Source organism: Silurus meridionalis, chromosome 15, assembly GCF_014805685.1.
Source record: "Silurus meridionalis isolate SWU-2019-XX chromosome 15, ASM1480568v1, whole genome shotgun sequence".
NCBI lineage: Eukaryota > Metazoa > Chordata > Actinopteri > Siluriformes > Siluridae > Silurus > Silurus meridionalis.
Genome location: NC_060898.1, coordinates 1,659,685 through 1,669,986, shown reverse-complemented (window position 1 = coordinate 1,669,986; position 10,302 = coordinate 1,659,685). Strand labels below are relative to the sequence as shown.

The window sequence follows — 10,302 nt, the reverse complement described above, 5'->3', positions numbered from 1 at the left end:
GGTTTGGATTATTATTATTATTGTTATTATTATTTTTAAGTGACTAATAATAATTATAATTTCTTAGTAATAAATATAAATTAAATAATGATCATGGTTTTTACAAAAATCTATTAATTTATTTTTAAATATATAAGTATATAATAGATTTTTTTATTCTTCTATTTGTCTACGTGCTGCTGCAAGAAATGCATTTTATATGCTTAAAACATTTTAATTATTAATTCATTAATTCACTATTTTTATTTTATTTTATTTTTCATTTTATTTTTTTATTTTAAGTTTTTCAGTATTTTTTTATTTTGTCTTATATGATATTTAATCTTAAATAATATCATGTAAGACAAAATAAAAAATAAAAAATAATAAAAAACCTACTGAAAAACTTTTGTAAATAAAAAAAGCCGAAAGCTGAAACAGACCCAGAACCCTTCTTTTCGGCGGTTTGTTTCCGCCCGGACTCATTAGCAAGCTGAAGCAGGAACTATGGCGTTCAACTTCGGCGGCGGGACCTCGAACACAGCGAGTACGTGCTTTTATTGACATTACATGAAGGGGAAATTGTGGTATTATAATTATAAAGAATTAGTCACATAGACAGGAGTTTTTGGTGGAGTACAATAGTCGCAGACCGCGTTTTATAAGATAGCTGACATCATTAGCATGGCGGCAGCAATAGCTAAAGCTAAGCTAACGGCTAACTACTAATCAGCCGGGTGATGCTCAGCTTCCCGAGTGTGTGTGTGTGTGTGTGTGTGTGTGTGTGTGTGTGTGTGTGTGTGTGTGTGTGTGTGTGTGTGTGTGTGTGTGTGTGTGTGTGTGAGAGAGAGAGAGAGAGTGTGTGAATGTGAGTGTGTGAGTGTGTGTGAGTGTGTGTGTGTGTGTGTGTGTGTGTGTGTGTAAGTGAGAGAGAGAATGAGAATGAAGAGAAGAAAATGGAGTGAATTGAAAGCTGTGCCATGAGCTGAACAGCTGCTAACATCTGGCCAGAACATTAGGTTTCAAGGATAGAACATGTGTAAGTGAAGGAAAGATGGTATGAAAGAAGGAACAAGAAGGTGGTGTATAAGAAAGTAAGGACTGGTAGTAAGAGAATAAAGAAGGAACGAAAAGAATAGAAAACCTAAGAAAGAAAGGAAATACAGTGTGAAACAAGATGCAAGGAAGAGAAGTCCTATAAGAAAGAAAGCGGGAAATGAGTGTGAGAAGGAAAGGAAAAATTTAAGAACGGAAGGAAAGAAGGAAAGCCATTGTATATATAAAAGGAAAGGAAGATTAAAGAAAGAAAGGAAAGAAGGAAGATTAACAGAAACGAAGAAGGAAGACCAAAGGAGGAAAAGAAAAGAAGGAAAGACCATAGGAAGAAAGGAAAGAAGGAAAGACCAAAGGAAGAAAGAAAAGAAGGAAGATCAAAGGAAGAAAGAAAAGAAGGGAAGATCAAAGGAAGAAATAAAGAATGGAAGATTGAAAGAAGGGAAGATCAAAGGAAGAAAGGAAAGAAGAAATATCGGAAGATCAAAGGGAGAAAAGAAAAGAAGGAAGACTAAAGGAAGAAAGAAAAGATGGGGAACGAGTGTGTAAGAAAGGAAGAAAGAAGGAGACTGTTACAGATAGTAAAAGAATGGAGGAGGAATGTAAGGATGTGAAAAAGGATGTGAGCAAAATAAAGCCAAAAGAAGGAAAGACGGTGTGTGAAAACAGCAAGTTGATAAAAAAAGAAAAGGATTTTTCTAATAAGGAGAAAAGTCTTACATATTTTACCCTGAAACACACACCATAGTGTTGCATGTACGTGTGTGTGCGTTTGTATGCATGCGTGGGTGTGCGTGTGTGTGTATGTGTGAGTGCGTGTGTCATAATAAATCACGTCTAAAGAAACGTCCTCTTCATCCTCCTCACGTCTTGTCTCTGATGTCTTGTTTGTCGTCGATAAAGGCTCGTCTGGGTTTTCATTGGGTTCATTTGGTGCCAAAACGACAGCGTCCACAGCTTTTGGGTTTGGTACCGGTACCACCACTACCGCCTCATCGGGATTTGGTAGTAAGTTTATCTGTCTGTGCACACGGTTCCGATCAGCCGCTGCATGGAGACGCTCGTCTTCCACTCATTCTCATAAAGCTGCTGTTTTCTTCAAAACCATGCTCCCTTTTGTCTCTATTTCTTTTTCTTTTGATGTTTAGAGTGTAAGGAATTTTGAAGTCCTCAATACAACAATCAGAAGTTGAATAATCATAAACGTTGTTGTTCTGGTTTCAGGTCTCTCAGCCCCGTCTTTTGGGGCTGCTACGACCACCACGGCGCCCGCTGGGTTTGGATTCGGCTCAACTACCACAGGTTCGTTTGTTTCCTCTGTCCTGTGCTATAATGTAGATGCAAAGATCACAGATGATCCATCTGGAGAAAAATCGGAAAATTATAATCCGGATCAGATTACCAATTCTGTGTTTTATGCAGTAGCACAGTTTGAACACTAGGGGTCACTTTAGAGAATTTCTGTTTTTTGGTGCACCTTTTGAATACGTGCGAGAGAATGCTGAGAGATAATTTAGGAGGAATGAAGGTAAAGCAATAAGGAATGTGAAAGAAAAGAAGGTAAGACCTCAGGATGGAAGGAGAGAAGGAGGAGAGGGATGTAAAGATAAGAATGGAAGACAGGTCAGAAGAATAGGTAGGTTGGAAGGATGGAAAGACGATAAGTATAAAAGGAAGGGTATGAAGGTAAGAGTGAGGCATGAAGAAAAACAAATGTGAAGAATGAAAGATGGAAGAACAGAAGGGGAGACAAGAATGAAGAAAAGAAGGTGAACACTCGTCTGTCTCATCTGAAGGCGTCAAACAGCTTCAAGTTTCAGATTTACCTCTGACTGTTACAAAGCACTAAAACTGGAGACTCCTTCCAGAATTGTTGCACAAACATCTTACAGAAAACTTCACCTTTTCAGGTAATTCTGTTTTTTTTGGTTTATTTAATTATCGAATATTATTTATTAAAGGACTTAAATATTTAAATAAATTAATGAATACGTAATTAGTGTGATAGTGTTCGTTTGCACTGTGATCAAAGAAAGTGATGTGTGCAGTTATTATTTGTGTAGCGCGCACACACACACACACACACACATTCTAGCAGCTCTATTAACACTGGCACTGCTTTTAATTTTCTCTTTTTATTCCTCTGTTTCTCCTCATGTCTTTCCATGCGCTCAGGATTCGGGGGTTTGGGGGCTGTGAGCACCACCACCGCTGGGGGGTTTAGTTTTGGGGGGTTCGGGTTAAACACTAACCCAGCAGCAGTTAGCTTTAACATGGGGGGCTTCGGGGCTCCGCCCACCACCGCTACCGTATTTAATTTTGGCAATAACCTCGGCGGTGCAGGTAGACGCCCCTTTTTTTTTTTTTTTTTTTTTTTTAAACCAGAGTCATACACATGTTGTGGCCAAAAGTATTGGGACACCTGGCTTTGCAGCCTGGCATGGTGTCTCTCCAAACTGTTAACACAAAGTTGGAGGTACGATAATGCCCCTGTGCACAAAGCCAGCGCAACGAAGATCTGCTTTTCATGGGTTGGAAGTTCTCCTGCTATAGATCGCCTGCACCCCAGGCCTCCTCACCTCGTTACCTGACTTTACTAAAACCCTCGAGGCTCAATGAACCTCCCATGAAATCTAGTGAAACATCTTCCCAGAAGAGTGGGAACTCAGAAAGGAGCACGTAGCAATCTCATGGTCAGGTGTCCACAAACTTTTGGCCATGAAGTGAATACTGATTTTCCTTCTCACTTTCAACATCATTATACATCATCATCATCATCTTTATCATCATCAGTGTGTTTGCTTGCAGTTTTGTAAATGTTCAGTAATGTTCTAGATTTGATGATGATAAAACTTTGCATATAATCGCAATAATTATTGCAAAAATAGATTTATTTTTCTTACTTTTTTCTTAAAAAAAAAAAAAAATGGGGATAAAAATGCCACCAGTCCAAATCATCCTCCTTTTTATATCTTTATTTTTTTTTGTTTTTAAATAGATTTAGAAACTGATCCCTTTGAATTAGTGCTTCTTTTGTATTTATAAGCATCATATCACAATACTAAATACTCAATATGATTCACAGTGTATACATTTTGTTAGAAAAAAATAATTGTTGTTTGAAATAAAGATTTTTTTTTTATTATAAATGAGGATTTTGGTGTTAAAAAAAAAACCCATTATGAATATAATTTATTGTATTAAATTGTCTAATAAATGTAAAAGGTCTAAAATGAATTCAAATTATTTTAATAGAAAAATAAAAAAAATTTAAAAGCAGAGAGAGAGAGAGAAAACAAAATTTTAGTAAATATTATTCATTCTAGCTCTTATGTTTGAATATTATTTAATATAAAAATATTATTAAATAAAAAAATGCAGTGAATTTATAAATGTAATAAATAATTAAACCAACCCCGAATTTGTATCGCGATGTTGATTATACCGTCACATCGTCCAGTTCTAATAAAGATCATGTGCACTTGGTAGTATTCGAGCGTTCCGCTTTGTAGACCCTCATCAGTGTTTTGTTCATCGTCTTTTTTTGTCTCACCACGGCTCTCATCTCCATCGTGACCTTTCTGACCCTTCGCTCGCTTCCACTGATTGTCTTGTTTCGTTCAGGTGCGTTCGGAGGCTTCGGAAACACTGCCACCTCTTCTGCAGGCTCCACCTTCAACTTCTCAAACCCCGCCAACACCGGTAGGATCACGTCCCCTTATTGGTCCTGTAATCCAGTTTGTTTTTGTAATTCACTGTAACCGAGCCACCACTAGATGGCACTGTGTGTGTTGTAATGTGGTGTTTTCTCTCGCTGCCAGGTGGTGGATTGTTTGGAAACACTCAGAATAAAGGCTTCGGGTTTTCCTCTGGACTGGGAACAGGGACCGGTACTGGGACGGGGTTCGGATCTGGTTTGGGAGGCGGAGGCCTCGGTTTCGGGGGCTTCAATCTTCAGTCCACGCAGCCGCAACAAGGTAAGAATCCACCATCATCACCATCCATCATCAGTTAATTCACTGATCATTAATATTACCTAATATTAAGGGTGTAACGGGACACAAAATCCACAGTTCGGGAAAGAAACGCGAAACAAAATTTCAAACATCAGTTACAACAATTTTAAATAAAATGTTTTTGATTGTTTGTGCTTTTTTAGGAGGTTTGTTCGGTCAGCAGACCCAAGCCCAGGCGCAGTCCAATCAGCTGATCAACACGGCCAGCGCTCTGTCCGCACCCACACTGCTGAACGACGAGCGTGACGCCATCCTGGCCAAATGGAACCAGCTGCAGGCCTTCTGGGGAACAGGCAAGGGCTACTTCAACAACAATATCCCTCCGGTCGACTTCACCCAGGAGAACCCTTTCTGCCGGTTTAAGGTGGGATAAAGATCATATCCTGTGCAGCAGATATTTATGCACCAGGTTGAACATTTATAACATTTATAGCATTTTGCCTTGCTGGGATTTGAACTTATAACCTGTTGATCAGGAGTCACTTCCCAGATATTGTTTATCGCTTGGGGACGCATGTCATACAAATGCACAGCTGATCATTTAAGATTTTTCTTCTTGTCTCTTTTCTTTTATCTTTTTCATCCGTCTCTCTCTCTTTTTTTTATTCTCTCACTAATATGGGTGATTGTAGCATTTTTTAAATATATATATTCATCACTATGTGCGGAAATAAAATATTCTCTTGGAAATAAATTGCACTTTGACGCGAACATTTGAGAGCTCATTTGCATATCAAGACCTCATTGGCTGCTTTGAACTTTTTAGGATGTAATAACACCCATGTTCAACACATGTTTTACAGGCAGTAGGTTACAGCTGCATCCCCAGTAGTAAAGATGAGGACGGTCTGGTGGCTCTGGCTCTTAATAAAAAAGAGGTGGACGTCCGCAGTCAGCAGCAGCAGCTGGTCGAGTCTCTGCACAAGTTTCTGGGTGGAAACCCGACGCTCACCGTGAATGTAGAAGGAGTGAAAGCGCTGCCCGATGACCAGTTAGTGTCCTCCTCACTTCACTTTCAGCTCTTTACCTTTTCACACCAAAGAACTGGAACATACCTCATTAATATGCATTATATTATTTATTTATACCACAAGGTGATTCAGCACATTATGTTAAAAGCATGCTAGTTCGAAAACCTTTCTGTTTCTATAGCAACTGCTCGTTACCTGGGAGATGGAAGGAGTCTCCAGTGTTCGCGGTTTGTAACAGCGACGTTGCCCGACATCAACAAATCATTCTTGACATTAAACGTAGCTAGAAAAGGATAAAACAGTCTGCTTTAAGACAGAATATTCTAATTGTTGGAATGTTGCTGCGGTATAAAAGGAATAAAACATTTGCATCACTTGGGAACAGTCACTCAGGGTTCATTCCACCACCATGTGATCCATCCCGATCATGGATGGTACCGATACCGATAGCTTGATTGGATCGTTTAATCAACAGTGTTTTTAAAATGGATACTGGATTCAAATATACACAAAACTCTCCATGTAAAATAGTACTGAACTTTATTATAAAAATAAAAATGGTATTGAATCATGAAAATGTGCGAAATGGAAAAAAAATGAACGTATTCTTGATATTGATAAATATTGTGGAAAATATAAGACATGCATTCAAACTGAAACAAAAATAACACTCCAAATACTCCAAATCCAAAACTCGCCTCTAGAGGCCGCTCTCGTACTGTATAACGCAACCCGGAAAAAATATCAGTTCGGTAACATTATAGTGAAGAACCACGTACAGGTGGAAAAGTCAGTTTTTTTTGGTCACGCTATGTATAACATTTAAGTAAACGATCTGCGTGCAGGACGGAGGTTATCGTATACGTAGTAGAGCGCTCTCCTAACGGCACGTCAAAGCGAGTTCCAGCCTCCACGCTGTACAGCTACATGGAGCAGGTGAACATCAAGAGCCAGTTGCAGCAGCTTGGCGTGGTGATGAGCATCACCAGGACAGCTCTTTCTCCTGCACAGCTCAAACAGCTGCTGCAGAATCCTCCTGCAGGTACCATGACCATGATGAGTCTCACCATGTACAGTTTCATCAATAAATACCATATGGTTATTAATATAATTTAATTCATTTTAATGTATTTATTTTTAACTTTTAGAATAATTGATAGACAATTAAAATAAAACTAATTATTATTATTATTTTTTTTTTTTAATTGAAGCCTCATGTTCTAGGATATCAGAAAACTATTATTTAAATTTTTATTAATTTATTTTATTTTTATCTGCATTTTTCATCCCCTTTTCCTCCAGGAGTCGATCCGATCATATGGGAGCAGGCCAAAGTGGACAACCCCGACCCTGATAAGTATGATTCCCATCCGAATTAGTTTTTCAGCTATTAGAAATATTATTCAATCAGTATTTCAACGTGTTTATAAAAGGTATTTTTTAATATATAATATTTTTATTATTTTAGACTTCTGTATTCAGTTTTTTTCTATTCTCGGCCATTTTATCACGAGTTATAGGGTATGAAATTCTGATTTTTTTTTTTTTTTTTTTTTTTCACAAATTAGCAAATATTTATATTTAAGGCATTTGGCAGATGATTTTATTTAGAGAGACTTACAATGATCTCATTTATACATATGAGCAGGTGTGTGTTGAAGGTCCTGTGGTGCTGAGATTTGCACTCGCAAGCTAACGAGTAATATTAATATCTATAATAATATTAATACTAAATATATAATATAATATTAGTGAAGTTAGCTCACTGTGTATTTCCTGGTTTAACCACCATTCGTTTGTAAATAATTATTTTTACATTTATTTTATCAATAAATTATATATTTATTTGTGAAATAGATTTCTATAAAATAATTGTTTATATAAAATATTTATATTAAAACATGCGTATCTGTGTGTGAATGTTTATAATTCTGAAATTCCTTTTTATTTTTAGTTATTATATATTTTTATACATAAACAGGATCAGATCAAAATGATTTTCCTCTTCCTGGTGTCTGATCTGTTTTTGCTTCGTGTCTGGTTGTTGTTTGCGTCCCTCCTGTAACATGTCCCCAGGCTGATCCCGGTGCCGATGGTTGGTTTCAAGGAGTTGCTGCACAGGCTGAAGATACAAGAACAGATGACTAAACAGCACCAGACCAGAGTAGATGTGAGTCCCATTTTCCAGCATTCTCACATCACTTACATTTTTTTTTTTTTATGTACATATACTCACGATATGGCCAAAAGTATTGGGACACCAGGCTCCAGCCACATGTGGGTTTTTCACTTTAATGTTGTGTTTAAAAAGAAGCACATGCAGATCTTATGGTCAGGTGTCCACAAACATTTGGCCATATATTGTATGATTGTTGATTTCTTTAAGGTCCACTTGAGGTTTAATGCATTTTAGTTTGATCCCTAATGAGGGAGAACCTTGAGAGGAACCAGACTCTTGAAGGACCTCTAGAACTGTTGTGTCATGTGTGTACAGATAATCGCCACAGACATCAGTGAGCTTCAGAAGAACCAGTCCACCACCGTGGCGAAGATCGCTCAATACAAGAGGAAGCTGATGGACCTGTCGCACCGAGTCCTTCAGGTAGATGCCTGACCTTCACCGCTGACCTCATGGTGCAGATCGTCTGATGCGGTATATGAGAAGAAGGAATGAAAAGCATGTCATGGAGATGTTTGTTTGCATGTAGGTCCTGATAAGGCAGGAGATTCAGAGGAAGAGCGGCTACGCCATCCAGGTGGATGAAGAACATCTGAGGGTGCAGCTGGACACCATACAATCTGAGCTGAATGCTCCCACGCAGTTTAAGGTGAGTCTGAGAGTTTCAGTGAGAACATGCTCTCCTGATGGTGTTGTGTTCGGTGGAGTTCCAGCCTACAGCCTGCTCTGTGGTTTGGTCGCTGCAGGGACGCCTGAACGAGCTGATGTCGCAGATCCGGATGCAGAATCACTACGGCGCAGTGCGAGCTGAAGAACGATACGTCGTCGATGGTGACCTGCTCCGAGAGATCAAACAGGTAGAACACACACACACACACACACACACACACACGGTTCAAATAAGGAAAAGAGGCAATTAATTATATTCAGTATAATTATATATAGCGTTAATTATATTCAGGAAATCATTGTTATTGAAGAAGAGAAAAAGAGAGGGAAAGAGAGACAGAGAGAAGCAATAAGTAAAGGAGGAAGAAAGATAGAAAAGAAAAGAAATAAGGGGTAAATGGGAGCAGTGAGTAATAGAAAGAGAAGCAGTGTGTGAAAGTGTATGAAAGAGTCTGCGTGAGTGTGTGCGTGTGTGTGTGTGTGTTTGCGCATGTTAACCCTTTGAGTTTTTCATCCACAGCACCTGAAGCAGCAGCAGGATGGTTTGAGTCACCTGATCAGTGTGATCAAGGACGACATGGAGGACATCAAGATCATCGAGCAGGGACTCCATGATAGTGTACATGTGAGGGCCGGAAAACTCAGTTGACCTCCACATCCACACATGAACACACACACACACACACACACACACACACACTTACTTCTTGGCACATATATATATACATGCATAAACACACACACCTCATCAACCAGCATCCTGACATGTGACCAGTTTGTTGTGTACAGCAACAGACACACACACACACACACTAAACATCTCTGTGAACTAGAGTTTTCCTACATTGCATGGATTCTTCAGCTTTGCTGTAGGAATGTTTTACATCTAATGGGGATGAAATAGAAAAATGATCAGCAGCCTTGTCTTGTTTTACTTTGTTGTTGTGGTGTGTGTGGGTGTGTGTGTGTGTCTGAGAATCATGGGAATGTGATTCTTTTTTAGCGTCTTCATGTAAATATGATGTCGTTTTTTTGTTTTTCTAAAGCAGACAAAGATCCATAGAAATAAACTCATCACCTGGTTTCAATAAACTTTCGTGTTTATAATAATAATAAATATTGCAGCTTTTTTGAGCTTCATCTTCAAGTCCAGTAGGGTGGGTGTGAAAGTGAGATCATGCTGTTTCTGGCATAAATAAACAACTCGCGTGTGAGGAGAGCTCGCTGACCGGGTGTACACGTGCTCAGAATAGCACCAGTTGCAACGCTTACTGACTTATGAAAGTTGGTGCTCCTTTTGACTGTGCGTGCAGCCTTGTGCTGCCATCTGTTGGCTTGTTACAAAACTAGTCTCAAAACTTTTACTTAGACCTTGTATAGATGTGTCCTTAATGCATAAAACCAATAAAGACACGTTTGGAATGATGTTTTTATT

The 10,302-nt window shown here is 38.7% G+C and overlaps 1 protein-coding gene across 4 annotated transcripts; it reads left to right on the top strand.

Moving 5' to 3' along the window:
- Nucleotides 1–423: 423 nt before the first annotated feature.
- nup54 (nucleoporin 54) lies at nucleotides 424–9,959 on the top strand. 4 transcript variants are annotated; one of them, XM_046868415.1, is made up of 15 exons: nucleotides 424–526; nucleotides 1,936–2,040; nucleotides 2,257–2,334; nucleotides 3,208–3,375; nucleotides 4,657–4,734; nucleotides 4,854–5,009; nucleotides 5,192–5,412; nucleotides 5,852–6,039; nucleotides 6,865–7,061; nucleotides 7,322–7,376; nucleotides 8,096–8,189; nucleotides 8,514–8,621; nucleotides 8,728–8,847; nucleotides 8,945–9,055; nucleotides 9,388–9,959. In XM_046868415.1, exons 1-15 carry the CDS (start codon nucleotides 487–489, stop codon nucleotides 9,514–9,516), a joined length of 1,848 nt encoding a protein of 615 aa, XP_046724371.1. In that variant the 5' UTR covers nucleotides 424–486; the 3' UTR covers nucleotides 9,517–9,959. The 4 variants fall into 4 exon arrangements, 3 of the variants coding, with proteins under 3 accessions (XP_046724371.1, XP_046724368.1, XP_046724369.1); XR_006928044.1 differs by lacking the exon at nucleotides 3,208–3,375 and having other exon boundaries at nucleotides 470–526; nucleotides 9,388–9,567; nucleotides 9,663–9,959; XM_046868412.1 differs by lacking the exon at nucleotides 3,208–3,375.
- The last annotated feature ends 343 nt before the right edge of the window (nucleotides 9,960–10,302 follow it).

What these genes read in the sequence shown, in the direction of transcription:
- nup54 (XM_046868415.1), top strand. Translation starts at nt 487, where the DNA reads ATGGCGTTCAACTTCGGCGGCGGGACCTCGAACACAGCGA. An exon ending in GTCCACGCAGCCGCAACAAG is followed by an intron (nt 5,010 to 5,191) that starts GTAAGAATCCAC and finishes GTGCTTTTTTAG; the next exon opens with GAGGTTTGTTCGGTCAGCAG. An exon ending in TGTCGCACCGAGTCCTTCAG is followed by an intron (nt 8,622 to 8,727) that starts GTAGATGCCTGA and finishes GTTTGCATGTAG; the next exon opens with GTCCTGATAAGGCAGGAGAT.